Here is a 26,486-nt window from a genome sequence, read left to right on the forward strand (position 1 = left end):
CCTCGGATTCGATGGCAAAACAGGATTCCAAAAACTGGTTGCATATGAAAACGGGAAAAGACCGTTGTACATATTTATAGATCGGGGTTTCCTGAAATGTTTTGGACAATTCCACCTGTAGGTATGCGGTAAATTATTATTTCATGTAACTTGTTTTGTTATGATACAATTACACTTATTGCGAAAATTTATTTAAATAATTTAGTTAAACTAAACTTCTGAGCTTATTATTGTTAAAATTGAGGAGCCTGTTTATTTTTAAAAACAGGAAAAAACTGTCTGATTACACTATACAATATTGGACTCTTCCAATGACAGGGGGTCAAAAGTCGAATGACGTCAAATACAACAAAATGGCGGTAGATTTGCTAGATTCGTGACAGTAATGCAGAGTTTTGAACGAAGAAAGTGTTTGCGACAAAGGATCTTTTGAGTGGACAACATGACGGAACCCAAGAGACTTCCATTTACCACAGTTACTGATTCTGAGAAGGAGAAAAAGTCGAAAAAGGACCCTCCAACTGTCCGTTTCAGTTTGTCCCTCAACACTCCGAACGAACAACAGTGCTCAGAGTTTTCTTATGCAGATTTACTGAAAAAGTCACTGGTGAGTTGACAAAAATTGAAATACTGTGTTAATTTCATAAAAGTATATTTTTTCTTCATAATCAAACAAAAGTTAAGTCAATTTAGAGTCTATTTCACTCTTTTTGGAGTGGGGAATCCTCATAACAGTTTGTGCATTTCTTCAGTTTTGTATGAGCCCTGAACATTTTCTACGTGTAAAAACTGCCTTCATGTCGATGTTCGTTGTACATTACATTCTATACAGCTTAACAAAATAGCCAGACCCAAATGTACGCCATCTTGTAATATTTGCAGTTATTTACAACATTATTTTCAATTTCTGGTCAAAAATTGGACATGCCGGTTCCTTTCTTCCATTCGTTTGATAGGAGGTATAACATTTGAAAAGAAAGTTTTCTGAAAGAAAATATATTTTTTTGTAATGTTGAAAATGATTGTAAGAAATAATGAAATAAACGGGGATTAATTACGATCTATTATCTTGTGTGTTTTTATCGTCTAACTACCATATTTGGAACACATGACACATTTCCCTGGACGTGGACTTGATTTAACATTGTATGTGTGCAAGAAGTAAAAATCGTTTCAGAGCAAATAAAATATTTCGATAGACGAATAAAACAGAAGTTTGAAATGTATTTCGAGAGTTTATGCAATTTGTTTGGCGTAAAAATTATTGGCTCTCTATGAAGTGTGACAGAGATAAGATGATTGATTGGGTCTGGACAATGAGGGTTACTATCTCTGGCACTATAATAATCCTGGGAGCAAAACTATACTGTTTTAGACATATTTTTCAAATATTGGTGTGTGGTGAATATGTTAATGACAAAGGTCAAAGTGTAGGAACCAAAGTGATGTTATGGTTGAATGGAGTTGTAGGTAAATTGCAGTGATAAGCAGAATCTATTTATAGAATTAAATCGATAACATGCACATACGATAAAAAGACAGGTAGAAGTGGACAGTTATTGTTTTTAATCCTCTGATTAAATGTAATTAGGCGCGCGTGTGATTGATTATCGATCTGTGGGGCTCTAGTGGAGTGGTTAAAGTGTAGTAAATGGAAAAATGAAATATGATCATGTTGTACGAAGAAATTCGTGTACAACATTAGAGTAAAGTCAGAAATTAACGTTTACATGTACAATACTGTTAAATTGAAGACTTTTTTAAAGTTAAAAAAATATTAATATGATTTTACAAGATATAAATACATAATTTTACAGAAATATGGTCATAATTTAATTGATAATTTGAAAGAATTTTCTTTAAAAGGCAATTTTCCTGCAAACCTTTAGGGAATTTTATCACAATGAAATAAAAAAAGAAATTAAAGTATCAGATGTTTATAACTCTTAATGCCTATTGGATTAAAAAAAAACCTTCTTCAAATAAGGACAATAAAAGAATTTGAGTAGGCAGTTTTTTTCTGGGGAGGTAGTGTTTGGGCAAACAAACCTATTATTTATCATGGCCCAATTATATAAAAAAAATATGAGACAACTATCCACAAAAGACCAAAATGACACAGACATTAACAACTATAGGTCACTGTACAGCCTTCAACGATGAGCAAAGCTGTATACCGCATAGTCAGCTTTAAAAGGCTCTGATAAGACAATGTAAAACAATTCAAACGAGAAAACTTACAGCCTTATTTATGTAAAAAAAAATGAACGAAAAACAAATATGTAACACATAAACAAATGATTATTAAACCACTGAATTATGATAATGATAAAGAGCCAAAACTGAAAAGGGAAATTTAATCTTAATTAGATAGTTCTTAATAAATTTTAAATTGGAAATATTGGAAATGAGGAATGTATCAAAAGAGCAGAAAGCAGCTCAAGGCCACCTTAAACACAGCGAGAAAATCCCACACCCGGATGAGGGTTTAATTAATAATGATGACATTAATATAATGTTTTCTATTGTCATGAGGAGATGAAAACTTAATTCCCCGTAAATATAGATAGAGGGGCATTTCATCCTTCTATCAATCTAAAGTTATCAAAACTTATGTAAATATATGTTAGATGTATTTCTATTTACTATTTTGAAGAGGAGCACAGACTTTTAATACTGAAATTTATTAACCTAATTTTCAAGACGAAGTTTTATTCCACAAGCTAAGGCTATGCCTTAAAATATGTAGATGTTTTCAAAACTCAGCATTTCTGAATGCCAACTGACAGGATCTGTAATACATTACAGCACAAAAGTGTCAGCTTGTCCACTGGTCAAAAAAGGATAGTGGAAATTTTGTATTTAATATGAACAGGAACATGATTTTTTTTAGGAGAACAATGGGTAAAAGTAAACGAAACAGCAACGCAACAAATAAAAAAAAATGGTGTTAAAAAGATAACATACAAGCTCAACAACACATCTTTCAGGTTTTTATAAAAAAAAAGTTTGAGGATGTTAAATTAATTTTAAATTTAAAAAAACAGTTATATGATGTGCCAGACAGACATTTGTTAAATCTACAAATATAGTCCCTAGTCAGTGTGGATAGTGCATACATATAGATTCTTACATTGATACCAGTGGATTATCGGATTTATCCAATCGAGATAGTTAAATTATCAATTTTAAAGTTCGAGCCGCCTCGGCGAGTACTTTAAAATTTATAATTTAACTATCGATATTGGATAAATCCGATAATCCACGAGTAACTATGTAAGAATCTGTTTCTCTAATGATTAAAAAGACATTTTCTTTTTTTGTTTACCGAAAATCCCCTTCGAGTGCCTTTTACATTGCACGAAGTTGTCAATTTCATTAACACCTGTTATCATATTTTGGTTCATTTAGTCAGCCAAAAAGGTCATGACCCTCAAAATCATCCAATGATCTTCTGAGATCACCAGCAACCACACGTTGATTAAATTTTTTTATACAATGGGTTCGAAAAGGGATAAATTTCCATAGAATTAGAGAAATGTATATATACATTGCATTCACCCTCAAAATGTATTTCTTTATATTTTTTGCATAACATATTTATTATAGGGATAAAACAACATGTTAAAAACTAATGGGTGATGAAATTTATGTATACACAATTGAAGTGATTAATTCTGGTTAAAAATGTAAATATTAATATCTGGAGATGTCAAACTGATATATAGACCCCCTTAACACATAATTAACCATATTTTAAATAAAGAGCTGGTAGTTTTTTCTACAATTCTATAATCATCTATAAGAAAGTGTATATTTTATTGTCATATTCACCAAAAAATAGCGTCAATTCGCAATACATTTTACTGTTATTCGTGATGAAGGTACCCCCATTACAACCCTCTAAAGCTTTTAATTAAACTGAAATGTTTTCTAGAAAGGACTCAACATTTTAACTTTTCATGACACATTAAAAAGACTGAAAACTTGTAAATTCTCTTGACATTTAGAATTAGCTGTTTTCTTTTATAGACATACAGTGTTAATTTTTTTTTAAATTTTTGTCTACTTGGCAAATTTTGAAGCTTGACATACATTGTCACTAAAGACTATATATATGTTGACCTCTTAATGGCTATTGAATTTTGTTATCCGGATTGCTGTCTCACTATAAAATCCAAATAATTTATTTACTTGGAAAAATTTGGAAGGAAACTGAAATTCTTGTTTACGGGTGACATCTGTCATATCTGTACAATATTAGCCATTGATTTTTGTCTAGTTGTTACCATTGTCGTGACAGACACAAGATCGTTCAGAATTTGCTACAGTTGTATCTGTCACAGAGCATGCTACCTGGGATCTTAGAATCAATAGTTAGGTCTGTCTTTACACATGTCAAAGGTTTCCCGTTAAATCGTAATAACCAAATAATTAAGGTTAATGAAAATAATTTACTAGCTAGTGAGGACTGTTCAGGGAATTTAAAAAAAAGAAACCACTTTTAGTCTGTTAATATGATCAGATGATGTTTATTTATGTCCTCTAACAGAGACATTGATTAAACAAAGTTGGACGTCAAACTTCTTTATTACCAAAATCTTCACCAAAAGAATGAGTACATGAACCTGAAAATCTGTTTCTTCTGCTACAAATCTATAAAGATCTCAACTCATCATATGTACTGATGGTGCTTGCAGCATATCTGTTTTATTTAATAAAGGATTCATTTCTGAGCATGTTAAAGAATTATGTTGATGACCCCAATCTTGATACAATCATGGCTGTCACCATAACTAAATTTTAATATTTGAAAAAATCAGGCCACACCAAATTAATACCTTGTTTTCATCAATCTCAGAATATTTTCTGAAGTATTCAGGATCTTAGTGTTAACAACTTAATCTTAAATTAAGTTATTTTGGTTGAAAGCACACAAAGGAGTAGGTCCAGTAAGACCCCTTTTCGGCCCCAAAATATAGCAGTTTTAAAAAATTGTTCAAATGTAAGTTTTAGCTATTTATTGGATAGTAGAATGGTTATGCTACATAAATATGGGCTGTTTTTGCCAATTCAATGCACATTTATTGGGTACTAGCACCAACAAGTCGTGCTAAATTACTGAAATTTTAGTTAAATTTTAGACGGTTTCCAAGTAAAACGAAAGTGGCCGCATTCGTGTTCATCCAAAATATGGAAATGGAAGTTGTATTTGATGATAATACATAGCATATATAAAGATTGTGGATGAACACGGTTGCGGCCACTTTGTTTTTGACAAAAACCATCTGAAAAGTGACATTTTTTTGCATATTTGGTAGATTTTTCATATTTCAGCTTGAATCGGATCGTTTTTTATGACTGAATAAGTTAAAATCTTTCACAAAAATTAATTGAATCATATGAAATAGACACTTAAGTGTTTAAAATGTGATCAAAATCTTTCGTCAGATGAAACTGAAATTTGAGGCCAAAATCGGTCCTTACCGGACCTTCTTCTTTGAACGAAAATCTTGAGGTTTTTTTATCAACACTGCTGTTTCTGTTTTTTTTAAATTCGTAAAAATCCTGATGCCAAAAGTCATATCATGGGTGCAGTCTGCAGATATTTTTTTTTCAATTTGCTGCTCAACAACAACAACAAACATTTTATAAAGAGTTTTTGATCTGGATAAAATTCTTCCTCTATATAGTGGTGTATACCAGGAAGTGAAAAAAAAACAGTAATTGTAGCACATATATAAACATGGATAAATATATAGATATACATATAGATAAACATGCAAATTTAAGTTGTACATTAATTAATGACAAACATTAATAAGTACACATGTAACTTTAATATTTATATAAATGAAACTGAAAAAATAGGATTTTTTATTTGAAGCAACTCTCAAATTTGAAAACATGATTATTTATATTACATTGTAATTGTATTTCAGGGGGAGAAGAAGCCAGCAGAAAATGGGGATGATCCTTTTGGTGAAGATGAAGACGCTGAAGCTATGGCGGCCATTGCAAAGAAATTTGAAGAGAAATATGTAAATGGTTATTCTCCTATCCTTGACTTTTTAAGATCATTATATTTTCGTTTTCTCATTGACATCATCTTTTCTATAAATATATTCTTTCAAACATGTTACTGTACAGCCTGTACACTATTACTTGGCAAGTGTGCATTGGATGATGATGGATGATTGTTTAATGTCCAGTGTCAAATTAAATAAAATTGAGAATAAAGGCATATTCAAGAGGAGAATATGTTAATAGGATATGAATATTTACATTGCTTTGTAGTCATGGTAGTGGGACTAAAACCAGATGCATCCACCTTTGCTTTTGTGTACCACATGTTGTAATAATAAGTTGAACAGACCATCAACTACACATGCTATAGGAAGCTACCTACCCCCTTTCCGGAACAAAATGATACAACTCTCCTATGAATACACAGCATAAAAATTAACTTGAAAAAATCAGCGGTGTTCTTGAGAGGCATTACCCATATTGAAATTGAAAAGGTGACTGCACAAGTCATCATCACTTTTAAACATCATTTGTTATGCCATTTTAAACATCTTGTTACAAATCTATTTTCTTTTTATTTTCAGAATCCAAAGAACACAAAATGGAAAAAGAAACATGGCCGTATACAAGACTATGTTGACCTTGGTGATGGGTATGATGAAAATGATGAGTTTATTGATAATTCAGAAGCTGTAAGTTTAAGAAGCGAAGTATTAGAAAATGGTGGGATAAATTGATGTGGAAAAACTTTAAATATTTTAAGAGGTGAAAAAAAAAGGGCATCTCACTCCCAAGTTGCAATTTAACTGATGCAACGATTGTGCTTCTGTTATTTCTGTTATGCTTTTCAAATGTTTAGGATTGGGTTAGAGTAGAAGGTGTAACTTACAATTCTAATATGACGTGCTTCTTTAGCTTTGTAAAGAAACCATACTTTATTATCCAATAAAATTAGTTTGCACATGCGTATATTGACTATGGCAGAAAAATGAATTTCGACAAAATGGTATGCATTTAATGTATTTCCTTAAATTAAAACACTTTCAAACACTAAAATGATACACATTTTGTTACTAATACTTTAACAATGACAACAATGTGTTACAATTCATAATTGAAAATAGTTGACCTAGATACAGCAACGTCCATGTTGGCTGTTCTAACTTCAAAACCCCTCCCCCTAAAAACACGTTTCATCTCTCCTGTTAAAAAGGCATGTCATTGTATATTAATTTCATTGAAACATATGTTCCGACGATAAAATATAAAATAAAGAATAGGTTACTATTACTGTTGTACTGAAATGACAAAATTGTTTCATATTTCTGATAAAATGGATTGACCCTAGCAGGGAATCGAACCCCATTCTCCTATAAAAACAAATAGGCGTAATTACCAATATACCACCAAGGTTTCCAATCCATTTTACAAATGCAACAAGATTGTCACCCAGTATTAATTTTAATCTCATGTATAAATACAGCATTTGAAATCGTCAGATGCACAAAGGCGTGCCCTTTGATCAACTTTAAAAGGTGTAGCCACCGCAAGTATAAATGGATTTCTGTCAAAGGGCCCCTCCTGCCAAGTCTCGAATGTCAGCACAACTTTATCAAGAAATCCTCTATCAGATATGAACATATTTACCAATGCTACAATATTAATCGGCGGAATATTTACGATTAATTTAGTAAATAAAGACCTACCCGATTCTCCTTGTGCGTCCACCGCTATTGACGACTGACTTGAAAATGTGCGTGTCAGAAATTGACCTCAAAGGAAAAGACTGTTGAAATATAACTTTTCTGTTATATTGTGACACAAATATTGTTTTAGTTAATAAATTAATTTATTAATATCTGTTTCAATTTTGAATTTTAGAAATTTATACAACTTTGCCAAATTAAACTGGTATGAACTAGTTGGATAAAAATCGACAGGAAGGTTGATGGAAGAGCCTACACAAATACCGTACACTTTATACACAGCGAACATAGATATTACCGTAATTGTCCTAATCAGAATCGAAATAATTGATGCCAGCTATACTTTATTGTAGTTTTAACATGGGTAGGCATTATATTCGTGTTATTTTAGCCCTCGCTATCGCTCTGGCAAAAATAATCACGAATATAATGCCTACCCATGTTAAAACTACAATTAAGTATAGCTGGCATCAATTATTTCTTAAATAATAATATTTTCTATCGTCATGCATTTATGGGAGCATCTATATATCACAATTACATTCAACAAAAGATTTTGATTTTTAAATCATTCTCACGTGAAATATTGTTTCTCAATCTGATCTGATATGGATAAAAAAAAATACACGCAGTTATGTGGCATTCCATTAAATTGCTAATAAATTTATTTTCTTGAAAAGCAAGTGAGACATTAAACACATTTTTCTTTTGTTTAGTATGATGAAGTGGTACCAGCCTGCTTAACAACCAAACTTGGAGGATTTTATATAAACTGTGGAAAATTAGATTTCAAAGAGTTATCAGACGACTCAGATGATGATTTCAAACTAGGAACTCTCAAAAAGAAAAAGAAGAAAAGGGTTAGTTGTCCTACTTTCTAAACTCTATTATTTTGATAATATTTGATTATTTGTTCATTAAATTTCAGATTATAATTAGTAGTGTATATTAATTCATTAAATCTCTCTTGATGTAAGTTTATTTATAATAATTAAAATTATGTTCCTTTATTGTGCATTCATTGAACATCTTTTAATATTGTAGAGAATAGAATCTGACTCTGAATCTGATGGAGAAAAGAAAGAAACCAAAATAAAAGTATGTACTAGTTCATAACTTATATAGTAAAACAAGTACATTGCTCTTCATGAAAATGTTATAAAACCAGTGTATGACTTTCAAAAGATTGCCAAGCAGTAGACTTAAAGAAGATTTTTATAATAAAATTAAGATTGAGGAAAGTGTCACAGAGACAACAACCCGACCATAGAGCATAAAATAACCCAAGGCCATCAATGGGTCTTCAACACAGCAAGAAAATTTAACAGCCGGAGGCATGCTTCAGCTGGCCCCTAAAAAAAAAGTGTTCTAAATGAACTAAAATATAAATTCAGTCAAGACTAACAAATGACAGACAAGTTTGTAGGTCAAATGTTTGATGTAAACTTGATGATTCAGAAGAATTAATTTTATTAGTACTGGTTGTGCTTATTGTGAGATTCTGTCTGTTGTCAGGAAGCTAAGTTATCTAAATATTTTTGATGATTGTATTCCTTATAATTATCTTACTAGTCTCCCACTGTTAAGAACTGTTGATTCATATAAACTTCCTCTTGTATAAATGAATAAAATCTTAACTATTTTTAGAAAAGAAAAATAAAAGATGGTATTGAGGGAGGAGGAAAGAAAAAGAAGAAATTACTAAACGGAGAAGGAAAAGAATTTAAGAAACCAAAGAAACCAAATCCTGATAAATCCAAGTAAGTAGCAGTTATGATAAAAGTGGACTGTAGTAGCTTTCATAAGACATGTTTAATAGGAAAATATTGTACTTATTGTACATGTTGTATAATGTTTCATTTATTTTCAAATTGAAATGGTTATCAGAAATATTGAAATGACTTAAATCCTTCACTTATTATAAAAATTGACACAGTGTCTGCATTTAGGTTATGATACATGTGTATATACATGGAAGGGATTTACTTGGGATAGAATGTGCCTAAAACAGCCCATGTTATGCGGAAATTCTAAGAATTCTATGTTTAACATTAATTATTTCATAATTGATAGGGAACATGATCCCAAATCTCCTGCTATGATCATAAATACAATATCTTATACCTACTTCTGGTATGGGAATGATTAATATAATAACTCAACTTCATTTTAATGAAATGACCACTGCAGTACAGGATTATGAAAACATAAACAGAAGTAGTAAAGTATGATTCTATAGATTACTGAATTGATTATAAATAATACCTTGTTTTTACAGAAAGAAAATGTCACCAACTGTGGCTGAGTTACTAAAACAACAAACAGAATCTACGGCTGGTGGAGAATCAAATATGAACGGGAGATTAACCCCCAATGTTAATAGTCAGTCGTCACAGGAAGGATCATCACAAGATGAAGGTATAGATTCTGTGATAGATTCTGTCATAGCCATGAGTAAAGGTGACAAGCTGGATGCTGTGTTTGATTCAGTGATCGGTATGACAGACTCAAACAGCAAAGATGGCAATGAAGAGAAAAAACCTGAATCTGCACCAAAGCTACCGGACGGACTCAAACCAGAATTTCTTCAAATTATTGATAAACTGAAAGAGGTACATATATATTAGTTTCTCTAATTCTATGGAAATATATCCCTTTCCAAATCCATGATATAAAAAAATTTAATCAAAGTGTGGTTGCCGGTGATCTCAGAAGATGATTGGCTGAGGCAAAGGGTCGAAAACTTTCTCAGCTCTCTGAAATGATCAAAATGTTCTAACAGGTGTTAATGAAATTGACAAGTTAGTGGAAAGTGGAAGGCACTCGAAGGGGATTTTGGTTTAGAAAAAAGGAAAATTTATCTTTAAATCATTAGAGAAACAGATTATTACATATTAACGCGTTGATTTTCGGATTTATCCAATCTCGATAGTTAAATTATAAATTTTAAAGCCGCTTGGACTTAAAAATTTATAATTTAACTATCGCGATTGGAAAAATCCAATAATCCACTTTTATCGCTATTTTGTGCATTTTTCATTTGATCTTTTTTTGTGATAATTTTCATATCATGCTTCTTGCTTGAGATGAAAAAATTATCACTAGAAACTAAGGAGACCACGTGGCGTTGATAACGAAATTGACATTGAAGTTGACAACGTCGTCATAGGTGAAATAGCAATAAACAGATTATCATTGGTCATCTCAACTCGATTGCTTTTCTCACTTTCGCTGTTCCAGCTCAAGCGAGAAAATCAATCTCGTTGAGATAATCAATGATAATCTATAAGTATCTCTATAATAATCTATATTTTATCTAGTCTTGAAACTTATTTCAAGATAGTAAAGTTTGATTTGAAGTGATATATTCTCATTAAATACATGATTTCAATTATTGCCATTAGAATAAAGAGCTGCAGAAGAAAAAAGATTTATGAAAAGTCTTGAAATAGTCATTGTAATCAAATAAAGGAAATATCAGTGTTAAGAAACTGTTTATAAGTAATTTTTTGTAAGTAATAAAATCAACTTTAATTGTATAATTTTCAGACTGCAAAGAGTTCTAATGTTAGCAAAGGGAAGTTTTTCAATGGAGAAGTCAGTGAAATGCTTTTAGAGTAAGTATTTTATGCAAGATGGTTTGGGCTGTTTGGGAAAATACCTAGGCCCCCCTTTAGGGACAGTACACCCACAGCATAACATAATTTAAAACAACACTCTCTTTGCATTTTGGTATTGCAAATACAGCCATCTACACAAAATTAAAGAAGATAAATTCCCTATGGGGAAGAACAAAGTTTTTTTTTTAACAACCCTTTAAATCTTAGATTAAAATAAAATAAAAGATGTGGTGAGACTGCCAAATGAAGCAGATAAAACTACACAAACATTAAAAAAGAGTTGAAACTGATACTAGTCTTCTAAATACCAGTTAGAACAGAAACTGCTTACATCTAATCTCACAAAACAAGACAACTCTCTAGTTGAATGAAAGTATAATTCTGTTTTAGCTAGATTAACTAAATTTGTCTTTTTATGGAAAGAGATGAAAATCAAACACATACTAGAAACCAACTAAAAAAAAAGACAGCATGAATAAACCTTGCATTTATTAGTATTATCTGTTTGCTGCTTTTCCTGAAACTTCTATAAATTCTTTTGCATTTTTGTCGCAAAGATATTGAATATACAGTTGTTTAAATATCATTTATCAGCTTTTAAAAATCATATTACAGTATTGAACTGACAACAAGACAGTTACCCTGCAGTCAGAGATCTGTTATATTTGGACATTTAGCCTGGTTCCTACCCTGTACCAAAGATACTTTACTGAAGAGAGCTAAGAAACTGAGGTTAGATAGACAAGAAGATCAACTGAAAGGACCCTTACAGAAACTTAAAGATGGTAATAAGACCTTGATTACTTTATACTTTATGGAATAATTATTTGTCTTGGACTATTTTTCATGGATTTTGTGGATATAGATGGAATTTAAATGTTCAACACTTTACAAATTTTGAATAAGATTCAAGAAGAATTTGTTAAAACTATGAAATCCGGTATAATGAAAATACATTTTTGTCTTGCCTTGATGAAGTGGTAGAGGTCATAATTTGTTAAAGTTTGTTATAAGGTCAGTTTAAGGGGGAACTGTATTAAATTCAATTATTTAGTATGCACTAGTATTGACACATATTCATTTCATTTACGTTTTTCCTGACATTATAGTGTGTATCTTGATAGGGTTAAGCTAGTTATATCGACTTTCACATGTTTCAATACATGTATTGCATTTGTTTTTGCAAACATCCAATGCTGGATTTGTTTTTTGGTTATTTGCTATCAGCATTTAAAGTTCTTAGCATAGCCACTTGTATAGTATATAGTATAATGATTCATATGAATAAACGTTTACCAAAAGGAGACTGCAACCCATGGATTTAATTAATATCCCATGTTAGAAAAGTTTCTTATATCAACTTAATATTTCAGCTATTGCAAGTGTTATGCCTGCGCAACAAGAGAAGCATGATGCAGAATTTCAGATTTGGTAATTATACTTTGTCCTTTATCCGTTCAATCTCGCAGGAATGACATTTCTATTCTTCACCAATCAAAACTGACCACCTCGATACAGCAGATAGTGTGAACTATAGCATTAAACTCCAACAATCAATCAATCATTTATACGAGCTTTTGCTATGATTCTTAGCAATAAAGAAAGTGTCTAGTTTACAAGATATTTCATTTACGTAACACATCACAAAAAAAAATGAAGAGTTGAATCTGCACTATTCTAAAAAATCATACCATGTCTTTTAGATTCTCTCTTTAAGGATAATTAAAATGTCAGTTGAATGTTATTTATTCAAATTAGAAAATACTAATGTAATATACATATATGATATATATTTGCATATAAAAACAGCAGAATACAAGATGCTTGTTGTTTTGAGATACTAGAGAATATGTTACATTGAAAAATTGAACTGAAGCACCACCAAAAAGAACATCTCCATCCAAAATATTTAGGGGAATTTACAAAAAAGACTGCTTTCAATACTTTAGAGTCTATAAACAAATGTGAAACTGTTAATTCAGTTACATTCTTAGTAACTAATTATTCATAGATTCAAGAATAATTGTAATGTATTGTAAAATCCGGATGTTCACCTATACCATGGAAAACCAGGAAAGTTGATACCCCCCCCCCCCCCCAAAAAAAAAACACCAACAAATCCACAATATGTTTACTAATACATAATCACAAACAAAAATGATTCAATATTTAAAATACATGTCTACAATTGACATAAAAATGCAACAACAACCTACTCTTTCTTTGAAGATCAACATTTCTTAAAGGCCTCCAACACTTTGAAGGCAGTTCATTAAAACTTCAACCAAACTTACCTCAATTTGAAAGGTGTGCTTCAAATATATATAGTCACCATATTACTTCATTAGCCTGTATTTGCAGTTACTCAATACAAAGATCAAGTTCAAAATGACATTTTTTCTGATACATAATGACTTTCTTTTTTTTTTATCTTCTCATATTAATTTTTAGATGATTTATTATTTTTTGCTATTATCTAACAGGAAGCAGAAGCAGGCAGAAACTGATGCCAACAAACCAGAGGATAATAAACCTGAGGGTAAAGATGGGGATACTGAGGACTCGGAGGAGGAAGGGGAAAAATCAAATGCAACAAACCAGGAACCTACCAAGAAAAAGGTGGCAGCACCAAAGAAAAAATTTGAATGGAATGAAAATCTTAGGTATTTATGTTATAGTTATTGTGTCCACAGCCAAGCTATTTTGGCACAAGGGGTTAATGTATACTGAGTCAAAAAAGTTAAGCAACAAAAATGTGAAATTTTATTTTATTACAAAATCATAACAGCATATAATTCTAATAATAACAAAAAAGAATTATGACATTTCAGAAGCAACATGAATGTTTATCACTCACATTCATTAGAATTTTCTTTGTATGGAGTGTGGGAGGGTCAAAATGCGGAAATGAGTAGAGTGTCAATTTCTCAGCCGTGCACCAATGAAGGATTGGCAGGCACATCAGCAGCTGCCCTTAGTTTATGCACTACTTTTTGGCCGGAAAAAAGCTTGTCACGCGTTGACATAAAGCGAAGGTAGCACTCCTCCCTTGACAATTGTTTTTTTGGTCTACAAGATATCGAAATATCCTGTATATCAATGATGTTTAAATATTTTTTTTCCAGAAACAACAAAAAAAAAAAGTTAAAAAAAAAGTGTTGCCAAGCTTTTTTGGCTCAGTATAGTTTAGTTCTTGTGTTGCCAGGCATTGAAGATATTGTGACTCGTGGTCATGTCTGTTGTTAACTCAACTCAAGATCTTCAAAATTTAATTTCACAATGTTTACTTATAATTAATGTCCATACTTTTGAAATCGCTCTAATGAAAGCAATGTTTGACATTGATTAAATGAATTTATTTGTCCTGATTTATGTCTCTAGATATATAGACTGAGAAGGAAATGACCAGCAAAATTTCAAGATGAATCATTACAATTTCTGGAAAATTTTTATACAGATATATGTAACAGATATTAGAATGCAAGTTCTTATTATTACAATACTTACCCAGTCACATTATTCCATTGAATAAAAACCTCATAATTGTTTCTGAATTAAGAGTGATGTATCTATAGACTATAAAGATATCTATGACAATGATTTTCCTATTTTTGATATAATAATTATTTCCATTATTAGGGCATTGTTGTGTGATGTTGTTCGGGTTAAGATGAAGATATATAATTACATGAAAACAAGAACACAGACAGCTGAGGAATACCTAAAGACATTTATAGAAAGAGAGGTCAAAATATTATGGCCTAAAGGATGGATGCAAACCAGGTAAAATATTGATAATCCTAAGTCCATTCTATTGCACTGAATGACTGATCCAGAATAAACAAAAAGATTTCTGTAACAGCTCAGCTTTTGGTTAAGGAACTATCAGATTGCTTTGAGTAACACCTCTAATTCACTGCTAAGAATGCTGTACTAAAACTTAAGATAAAGATTGAATATCCTGTTGTCTGAATGTAATCAGTTGGGAGATGTTTCTTTTGATTGGCATTACCTTGTTAGCTAACAGTGGTTATATGTATTTCAAATCATATCACATATATACATGCTTAGAAACAAAATATAAGAAGATCAAAGTCTGTAAAACAAAGTATGATTTGATGAGTTCATTCAGTGTACTGAGCGAAGAAGCTCTTTCCACGTTATTTCTTCAACAAAATACTTGAAATGAACATTAAATACAGGTATCAATGATAGCATTTTTGAAGAAGTGTAGGATGCATAATTGAATTTCCCACCTGTGCACATGCGCACACGTGTTCTAGTTCATACAACGTAGTTCTGACAATTTTTCATTTAAAACCTTTTTAAATATTTCATCAAATCATGTTTATAAATGTATTTATTATAATTTTGATCTTTTGGACTAAATCAATTAGATACAAACCACTGAAATATACGAAAATAATTGTGAATGGAACGATTAATTTATACGATGTCCGGTACTGCAAATAGTTTACCTGTCACCTGAACAGGTAGTTTTCAGCTGTCCAACAACTAATTAGCCTTGATTAAAATTAGAAAGTATTGAAGTAGGGGTTGTTTTGATAGTAATTAATCATCATGTCACTTTTATGACAGGAAATGTATGGCTGTTAAAGGCAAACTGTTGGGTCAAAAAGATCGTGAATTTATATGTTAAAATGACCGAAAAAACCTTTGCAACTAAAAAGAAGATGACCATTTCATGCTTTGGCCAGCCAGACTTTTACCAGATATTATCCAAATGACCGTTTTGGAAGCCTTGGTTGAATGCTACTCTCATTACAAGCTTTTCTGCAGATGATTTTATTTTTTCATCACATACATAAACATGTTGAATGCTACTCTCATTACAATGTTTTCCATATATGATTTTATTTTATTTCAGTGTTCTATTCAAAGAAAGTAGAGCAGGACATGTAGCCTGGACAAACCCGTAAGTATTTATCTCTTTGGGCACTTCATGTAAGAACAATTACCTAGTTAGGAGAAAATAAGTGAATAGTCTGGAGGAAAATCTAATTCCAAGTGTGCACAAAGCAAACAAAACATTCACATTAAAAAGAATGCATGTGAAGGAAGATTTGGCAAAACCTGTCTGACACAATAAAAAAATATGTGGTATGATTACCAATGAGACAATTCTCCACTAGAAACCAAATGACCAGCAGTAAGCAACTATAGGTCACTGTACGGCCTTCAACAATCAGCAAAAGTCTGACTTCCTATTGCTCAAAGCCAGTTAATACATAACTCATTACTAAGAGGTTTAATTTGAAATTCAAAGATATTTGTTTCTTTATTTGTATTGGGAGTTTGTATTTTTTGTCATAATAGCAATTATTTTATTCAGTTAAAGATTTGCCTCCACTAACAGTTGAACATTTAAAATAAACACTTAACATCTTTTTCAGACCAAAGATCAAGAAAGTGCCAGTAATAAACAAAACATCAATTTCTGCTGCCAACACACCAGCCATGACACCCAAGCAAGGAATAACCCCTTCTAGTGCCCCTCTGATGGTAACAAAACAAGGTGTTACTCCACTTAGTGCACAAGGACTATCCCAGAAACCTGTTGTTTTCCCAGGAAATACCCCAGTGAGACCCCCAGGTTCAGGGGACGCTGGTAAAATCATTCCCACCTTATTAGATTATGCAAATGATCAGTCATCTTCATTGGCAAAATCTGCAGCAGACAAGATGACACCAGGAAATAAGGAGAAAACAGGAAGTAGTGTTAGTGGAACTTCACCTGGACTCTCACTCTTGGCATCCTCGGCAGCATCTCAGAAATACATAGGTGATAGATCTTGGGATCATGTGGTCTCTGATATTTTAAGATCATCCCTAACATCTCCAACCTCAGGACAAAATACAAATAATAATAACAGCCTTGCAGCACTTCAGTCTGAGAGTAAGAAGGATTCAACTTTCCTTAAACAGTTTCAGAATTATGCATCTTCTGTGTTTCAACATCAGCTGGTTAAAGATGAAAGCAAAACTTCACCAACAAAAAGTCACCAGCAGCATGCAGTTCAGTCATCTCTACAGATAAAACCACAGGATGCCCATCAAATGGTTCAAAAGTTGAAAGCAGCACAGGCACCAAAGCAATCCCCAACTCCAGCACATCAAAAGCAAGTGACTAACGCTCAGTTAGCGTCGTATCTAACTCAGAAGGCTGCATCAGGGAACATTACATCATTGATAAATCAAGATGCATATAAACAATTTCTTGAAAGTCGAGAAAAACAAATTTCTCAAATTCATCATGGAGATGGAAAGCCAAAAACTGTTGTTACTCAGCGAGTGAATAAACCAAAAACAATAGTAGTGCATTCCGGGAATTCCGTTCATGGAAGACCGGCAGTTACGACAAAATATTCTCCACCAAACATAGGAAATAATAGTTTAGATAGTGCTAAAAAACCAACATTGATGCGTTCAATATCTCAGGGTTCAGTATCCATGCAAACAGGAAACCAGATTCAGGGATTAAGAATATCACCAACGTCAGCACACATATCAGCTCATCACGTCTCCCCCTTGGCATCCCCAGGGGGAGGACAAAGACAGTCACCCTCTAAATCTGGTGGCAGCTATCATAGTCCACATTCAGTTGCTAGTTTGACAAGTCCCTCAAAAGGGGAGGCAACTGCAACTAATTTATTACAAAGTTTGTTTGGTCAAATTGATCAGGCACATGTACAACAGAAATCCCCGTCACCTTCTGGTGGTGTTAACCGAACCACACCACCACAAGGTAAATCTAGTGCTTCTCCTATATGGAGTATGACTTCAATAGTGCAAACAAAACCCTCTAACACATCTCCTTCATCCTATGCTCTACCAGGAATGCCTAAACCAGTTCCAGGGTACCAGAGTATTAAACTATCAGCTTTCAATAAAGAGACAGGAGGAATACAACCACCACCACATTCTCCTACCATGAAATCTTTGCTCCACAACAGCATACCTCAGGGTAAGTTTGTACGCCCTTGTCTGCTTGTACCTCAGTCCCTTAGTCCTGAAATTTGTTTAGTTCTCCAACTTTTGTATGCCTCAAACAAATACTATGAAACTTGTACACAATGCTTTAATATTACCATAAAACTCAGATTAAGTATAAATTTGGGTTACATCAATTTTACCTTCTTGAGTTATGTCTCTTTATTACATTATGTGCAAGGGCATCATCATCTGTGTCCATTCCTAACTTATTTTCGTACCATTCAAAACCATTATAATATGGAGATTTTTACCGCAACTGTGATACTGCCAATCAGACTATATTGAATATATTCATTTGTGATATATATAGTCACTGACCGTATAATGCCTTGTTTATGACATTGATAATGTGTTTCCGTGTGTGGGGAAATTTTGATGTCAGTCATTTCAAACCTCTAAATGATAAAAGTGTTAGAATATATTGTCTCCAAATATACATTTTATTTATACCTAGCTTAAAAAACAGTGATTCTCTCTGTCTTCATGCTTAGCTAGAGACCAGAAGTCCAGGCTTGTAAAATTGCTTTCAGTCCAGTAAAAATCTTATCTACACATGTTACAGACAAACATAATTGATCTAATTCAGGGTCTGTAGATTTAAAATTTTATCGTGAAGACTGTAATCTTGGCAAAGCCTTATTTTCTGCCTTGATTCTAAGCCATTTAAGCATTTGGTATTTGTAATTGTATTTATGTTAAATATCATTTAGATTTGAAAGAAAAGAAAAATGAATTTTGAAGGCATGAAATGTTTCTAATTTTAGGCCTTGTTAACCATCCAGGAAATAATTTTGTTCCAACAAGTCCTATATTACCAGGACAACCAAATGCTAATTTACAGAGTCAAGCAGGTAATTAAAGGGAAAATTCACGATTTTTTACTTATGGTTTAAATATGTTCATTATGACATAATATATATATTCACAAAGTTTTATCGCTATATGTGCAGTAATAAAGGAGAAATTCAATATTTAATGAAAAAATATTAACTACTTCCTGTAGGTCGTGACGTTTTCTCCTGGTTTTTGCATGCCGGGATTTAAAAAACAATCATTAAAAGTCTTGGTTTTTAATCATATTTTAACGTAATCGTAAGCGCGCCGATGACTTATGCTTTATCTAATAACCATCCGATAATAAGAAGATAAAACGCACATACGTTCAATTGTACATATTCATGAGATAAATTTTCTATGTTAAACGTATATATTCGAATTATTTTTGTAGACAACACAAAAAGTTATAAATTGATTTTTAATTAATGTATTTTCGGACTGATAAGGTGAACAAAGTAAAGTACAATAATCTGTAAAGACAATATGTTGGTGTACTCTTATTGACCTTTTACTATCTCTGCTATGACTTGGTTGATACGATGTGTGTATTCACGGTTCTGTAGCAATACTCGTAGATGGCTTGTTGAAAGGTAAATTGTTATTTGCACTTCGGTATTTAACCACGCCTCTCGGGCACACCTTGCCAGGTGTGACTGTCTATTCGGATCAGTGAATTATAAGACAAGGGGAGCATCCAATACACATATTTAAAATATATATTCAAGTTGGTGACAAATAAAAATTGATCGCCGTGGAATTATTTAATTATGTTTGGTGCTATTATTTATTTGAATTCAAATAAGTTAATTTACTAAGAAATACACAATTTTTGGTTAAAGACGGGAAACTTAATTCATATGTCCGATTGAAATGATTTACACCTTTTGTCCTTGATTGATGTCTAATAAAAAGGAGAACTTCGAAATTATAAATAGCTTTACCAAAGTATTTTTATTTGTCTTTATTAGGCAAATAAATGAATGAGAACACTTAGATTTAGACTTTTTAAAAGCCACGTACAAATTAATATCTGGAACTCACTGAAGATAACTCTACCGAAGCGGAATATAATATGAACGAATAAAGAAAAAATACTTTTGTACTTGAGAAGTCTTAAAACATTGACAGCAAATTTAAGGTCTTCTTGGAATGGAATCGAAAAATTAGGAATAGATATTCTTTATCAAGTGTGAAAAACGTCAACCAAATTTAATCATAATCGGGGACGTCCTTATTAAAGTAGTCTTCGTCTCACAACGTATAATACTTAATAACTATTTGACCAAAGATGTTTAAAAACAAAAGACAACGAATTTAATGTCATCTTTCCCTATTTTTGAATGTAATTATAAGTCTGTTCAACTGGCAAGAATACCCCTAAAGCGGACAAATATCTGACAAGCAGTTTATTCTTTAAATTTGCTGTCATTGAATATCAAGAAAGAAAATAAATCCCGAAAATGATTTGAAACTTTAATACTCAATAGCTTTCCTAGAAAATATTCACATCCCTCGGGGATTATTAGTGTACGTCCAGTTGCATATGTCGGAACAGTTGTGGTGATGACGAATTTCTTTCTTTATTCGAGAACAATCTAATTGATATATAAATCTGTGATTTTACTATGTTCATAACTTCGATGAACCAAAGCAAGTTATAGATCGACCTGTATTTAAATCAAATTGGTCCTCTTCTTCTTCTTCTTCTTCTTCTTTTGGTATACAATAGTCTATCGAATTGGATGATTACATACTGTTGGTATACGTGGACTAGTCTATTTACAAAACTTTTACCCCAATTTGCACAAAATGTATGTTTCTTTCTTATGTTCAATGTATACATGTATATATTTTAAATTGCGCTGTAGTTCCGTAACTTTCTATCCGGGCGTATAAACGAATCGTCGACAAGTGCGCACATTTTTTAATCAACATTTCTGGAATGATCCAACTATGTCCTTTACTATTGACAACGAGTAAATATTACATTGTCCCAGAGACATATAATACAATTATATGTCTCTGATTTTCCCCAAATTAACCCTTGGAAAAAATACATATATTTGTATATCTTCAATTTTTTTTAATTTTTTTTTTTGGTATCATTTTTTTTTTTTTTATATATAATATTCTTTACACCAGAAATTTTATTTACAAACAAGCGTATGAGTTAAGTAATGACTAGTATATTATATCACTTTTGGACACGCAAGACAGAGATGTATATTATCGGGCACCTGATAGTTCAAAATGGAAAGTTATAAGTTATCGGCCGTGTACACTGATCAATACCTACAGAAGTGAAACGATGCATGAACTTGCAGGCCCGACAGGAAATCGCTTGAATACCTGGTCGTGTCACCTTACACCCCTCACAATACCTTTGGGAGTAATACCTTAAGCCATGCGGGTGATCAGTGGAGCGAAGATCCTAATTTATTTGAATAAAGTATATTACTTTAAAGAATTATGAACGAATTAGATTTTCGAAAACAATTTTCACGGAACTCTTATTTATGATTTGAACTTTGACTTTTTAACTAATTCCAATATTAACAGTTTAAAAATAACAGACTATATGGTTATTAAAAATATAAGAACATTTTCCGAATCAAGTTAGTTAGTCAGATAAAACAACAGTACGATTGACAAGATATCGACACGTAATTACGACAACATCGGTTACTGTAGTTTTGTTTCTTTATGGTTTATAGACATATCGTGATTTTTATTTGGACAAGATAACAAAATGGCGGAACGCAAACAACTGATACTCAAAATTTAAAATCGATGGTGATCTCTTATCTAGCGGAATAAAACTTTAATATTTATAAATTTGAGCATTTTTATACAGAATGGACATAATATGAATTTTTGATTTTTTTGCGAAGTTTCCCTTTAAGATAACAATTTATAGATACATTTTATATGGAACTTATATGTCAGTCAAAACACACTATTTCCAACAACTATAACACAAGATGGTAGTTATAGAAATCAGAAATCCGTTGTCGATACATGTATGTAATTGATACAGTAGGTTCTGGATAGTGTATTTTATAAGTGCAGTCATCCAATGATATTTTGACTTTGGACACTTTATAAAATTTTGTTTGTGATTTAAGTTAGCATAGGTAAATTAAAATGTTTGACCAAGTACAAACTTTCTAGCAGCTTATTTTTACCTGTATGCATTAATAAGCTAAATCTCCACAAAAATGTTATTTTTTTCATTCCACTAAAATTGATAATCATGAAAATAAATGAATCCATGTTATGAATTTTAGAACAAGTACATAAATCAAGCAATTCTTTACTTATCATTGATATTATGTTGATAGTCAATAGATTTACCCACCTGTTAGGTCATATTTTAAAAATACATAGCCAGAGGTAATTAGGATCATTGACCTACAATTCACATTTTTTTCCTGCAATTGAGAGATGTTTAGAAAATCAATGCAAGTCAATGAAGGCATTTTTCCATGCATACTATTTAACCTTTATACTTTAGCTAAACCAATGCAAATGGAACATGACCGTAGAAAATAATTTATAGAAAAAATGTTATCAAATGTTTGTGAACCAATGAAATTAAAGATGTGTTTATCTCATATATATGATGATATTACAGGATTTTTCCCACCCTTCACCACACAACAATCAACTTATCCCTATGGAACTTACTATACAGGTAAAAGTCCCTGTGTGGTGTTGTGTTATAAGCATTGTATGTAAACTCTAGTCTAATTAGAGTAACTGTTCATGGTCAATGTCATATTTCAATGATTTGCTTCCGTATTTATTTTGTGTAAATGCTTTATTGGAAGAAAGTATATTGTAGTTATGAACTAACTATATCAGAAATTAATTTCAACCTTAAACTACCGTAAAGCGGGATATAAAAGCGGGTGTAAACTTTCATGATGTTCATTAAATAAGGTATACGAAAAAATTTGGCGGTTATTATTTTGGTGAATTCAAAACTTTAACCAATACTTTTGCATGTGCCCTTTTAAGTTGGCAGAATTTATTTTGGCAATTTTGTTCTTTTCGCGAAAATATGGAAAACAAGTGAAAATTTACACCCTGCAAAAATAAACTGCTATATGGTATTATGGTATAAAAGATTTGTGATAAATGATTTGAAACCTGTTTATAAAAGGGATATACTTGATTCATAAACAGTTACTCCATAAGGAACCTAATTTAGGACTCTTTTAGTAACAATTGATTTTCAAACTTTTATATTATCACAAATAATCATGATTTGTTTCATTCAGACATACATACTCTCATCATATGAAGACTGAAAATTGCCAGAAACCTTCATTCCTCTGTTGATTTATTTATCAGAAGATATTGAAGTCTTCTTTGAGTACTGTTTGTTTTAATGAGGCAATCTTAGGTTGTGAGAATAATCTTCAGATGAAGCACATATTGTTTGATACACCAATGCGTATGTTATGTATGTCCTAAATTTGTATTCCAATCCCTTTATTATGTAGAGTTGCATGTAGCCTATAATTTGGTAAGATTGCATGCCTATCATTTTATTTTTATGGTCTTATGATTATTCTTATATGACATTCTTTAAACACGTTGAGTGCACACCTTTGGTGGAATACAAATTGTTTAAGCTATCTGCAATTTTATGATTTGTTTGGGCTCTTCAAAACTTATTCCCAGGGTATATGCTTTAAATGAATGAGTTACCCGATGTCAGATAATGTAAATGTCATCATTGAACAATGACAAAAATATAAGCATTCTATGAGAAAAATGAATAACTGTGAAACTTACTCATTTAAACCTGAAAACATAAACAAATGATGATAAGAATTTGTTAAAAGCCTAATTTTTTCAAGATAATCAAACCAGTCTTAGTAAGTTATAATATTTTTTTTATACATGTCTTTAATCCAGTTTTCTCCGTCTTTAACATAACAGGAACAACAAATACATCCCATCTCCTAGAGTGATTGGATAACAAATATATTGCTGTTTTTGTCCTATTAGAATAACAATGATCAATTTAGGCCTAAATTTATATTGATTTTACCATGCGTTGAGGTAAAATATAGCATAAAGTGCCACTCGTGGTAAAATCTATATAGATTTAAGTCCCAATAAATTATTTCTTAATTTTTATTTCAAACATATCCTTTGCATGAGCTATTAGATGTTTCTATGCTCTCTGGGCTAAGTGTCAAAATATGCTAGTTAATCTTATTTGGATATTTCACTTTAAGTGTCTTTTCTTGCATATTTATAGTGGTAAAAGGGCCTGATTTTATTGATGTAATATAAATGTATATCTACTAGAAATGTGAGAATTTGAAAATTACCTGGGTAGAGTGGTTGAATATATATGTGTTGGGAAGTTTTGGGGTAAAGATTAGATATAAGAATATGTGGTTTGAGTGTCAATGAGACAACTCTCCATCCAAGTCAGTAAAAGCAAACCATTATAGGTCAAAGTATGGCCTTCAACACAGAGCTTTGGCATGCAATGCAATCAAAATTCTTTGATACAGATTACTGACTTGATAAACATGGTGCATTGGTCATAACATTCATGATTCTATACATTCTATCCATGAACATTTTCAGTAGCTGACCAATGATATGATCAGATATTTGTTTTACAAAATGATGTTGTACTTGGCATAACTATTACATAATTTGTGCTAGATGCAGGAATATCTGTTCTAAAAAAGTTGTCATTATTAAAGTAATCTTAACAAGCAGAGTTATCTTCCTTTGTCTATAATTATAGTTTAATAAACTACAACCCATGCTGTAAACTTGCATTGTAAAATTTTACTTCCAACTGACAAATTAAAGATATATTTAGCCATCAGTGCTCACAAGCACTTTGATTATCTTTAGCTAGTTAAAAGATTTCATTCTAAAACAAATAGCAGACTTATCTATTCCACTTAAAATAGATTTCCACTGTTGGTTGTCTGGAGTTGTTTTTCATGTTGGATTGTTCATTGGCTGTGGTCTAAATAAATATTTCCGATTTTATTTTTGGAGAAGATAACCAATTTTGTTAGGTTAGCATATCAGGGATAAACAGGGCATTGTATCACTTTATAACACTTGTGATTCATTTTCTGTATATTACTGAGTAAACTTGTTTGTCTATCACTGGTCATTTTACATGATGCACATTAGGAACGGTAGAGTTATCCAATTATAAATAAAATCTTAAGAGTATCCTAATTATTTATTGAATATGGTGCTTAAAATATAAATTCTAAGCAAAATTTTTTGTTTTATTTTACAGGTAAATCTTCAAATTCCTCACATGGTTACTGACAGAAGATTTGTTTACTAAATCCAACAGAAGATAAAATGCATGTGCCAGTTATTTATAGTGTTTGTAGCTATAGCGACACAGACATTTAATTAGGGCATACATTAATTTTTGTAATTGTAAAGTTTTTTTACGTAATTTAAATAATTTCATTTATCATCTGGAATTTGTAATTAGAAAATGAAATTATTAATCTAAATTTTTGACACACTCGACTGTTATAAAATTACAATTATAAATTATTTGTTAATAAAATAATATAAACTAAAAGTTTGTCAACAATATACCCCTGAAGGTTTTTAAAAAACCTTGCCGGTGGCTCTGTCTTATGATGAGTTTATATATAGAATATGTGGCGATGAGTTTATATATAGAATATGTGGCGATGAGTTTATATATAGAATATGTGGAGATACAACCACATAGAACCTACCCAAATGTAACACGACTAAAAAAGTTTGGAAAGGGAAGAAGGACGGCATAAAAAATCTTGAAGAATCATAATTTTGTTTTGCATTGAAGGATATGGATAATAACAAACTTTACTTGTGTAACAAATCTATCAAGTTTTCTTATGACCAGTTAAGGTAAATAAATACATGCGCTTTAGAAATCTAGATTTTTCAGGGTGGAATGGGACTTGTTTTTTATCGAAAAAAATTACCTTACATCTCATTATTTAATATTTCTCCATAAGTATTATTAATATTTTTCGAGAACACTATGCGACATCTGGAAAGATTGCTAGTTAAAGTATAGAAAATCAACCATTTATGATCAGACTTTGAAAATATGCACAATTTTATTGGGATAAAGGTATCTCCCCTATTTGTGTTTACTGTAAGCTTTTATTCTTATTATTGAAATAATTTAAGTTAGAACATGCCATAGTATCAATAAAAACAGAAGCCTAAGAAGATTAAGACAACAACATAGGTAAATGAAGTAAAAAATGAC

General features: G+C 31.5%; 1 protein-coding gene across 2 annotated transcripts; it reads left to right on the forward strand.

The window, feature by feature from the left end:
• Positions 1–323: 323 nt before the first annotated feature.
• Positions 324–25,770, forward strand: LOC134696529 (ubinuclein-1-like). 2 transcript variants are annotated; one of them, XM_063558368.1, is made up of 17 exons: positions 324–607; positions 5,943–6,041; positions 6,612–6,719; positions 8,450–8,593; positions 8,778–8,831; positions 9,381–9,493; positions 10,012–10,345; positions 11,283–11,350; positions 11,969–12,138; positions 12,727–12,784; positions 13,837–14,016; positions 14,993–15,136; positions 16,242–16,289; positions 16,768–18,338; positions 19,132–19,218; positions 22,839–22,898; positions 25,500–25,770. In XM_063558368.1, the coding sequence occupies exons 1-17, from the start codon at positions 443–445 to the stop codon at positions 25,529–25,531; spliced, it is 3,435 nt and encodes a 1,144-aa protein (XP_063414438.1). In that variant the 5' UTR covers positions 324–442; the 3' UTR covers positions 25,532–25,770. The 2 variants fall into 2 exon arrangements, with proteins under 2 accessions (XP_063414438.1, XP_063414439.1); XM_063558369.1 differs by lacking the exon at positions 22,839–22,898.
• The last annotated feature ends 716 nt before the right edge of the window (positions 25,771–26,486 follow it).

Source organism: Mytilus trossulus, chromosome 14, assembly GCF_036588685.1.
Source record: "Mytilus trossulus isolate FHL-02 chromosome 14, PNRI_Mtr1.1.1.hap1, whole genome shotgun sequence".
NCBI lineage: Eukaryota > Metazoa > Mollusca > Bivalvia > Mytilida > Mytilidae > Mytilus > Mytilus trossulus.

Coding starts and splice junctions, on each gene's coding strand:
- LOC134696529 (XM_063558368.1), top strand. CDS start 443: ATGACGGAACCCAAGAGACTTCCATTTACCACAGTTACTGATTCTGAG. Junction 14,017..14,992: donor GAATGGAATGAAAATCTTAG/GTATTTATGTTA, acceptor TTCCATTATTAG/GGCATTGTTGTGTGATGTTG. Junction 16,290..16,767: donor CATGTAGCCTGGACAAACCC/GTAAGTATTTAT, acceptor CATCTTTTTCAG/ACCAAAGATCAAGAAAGTGC.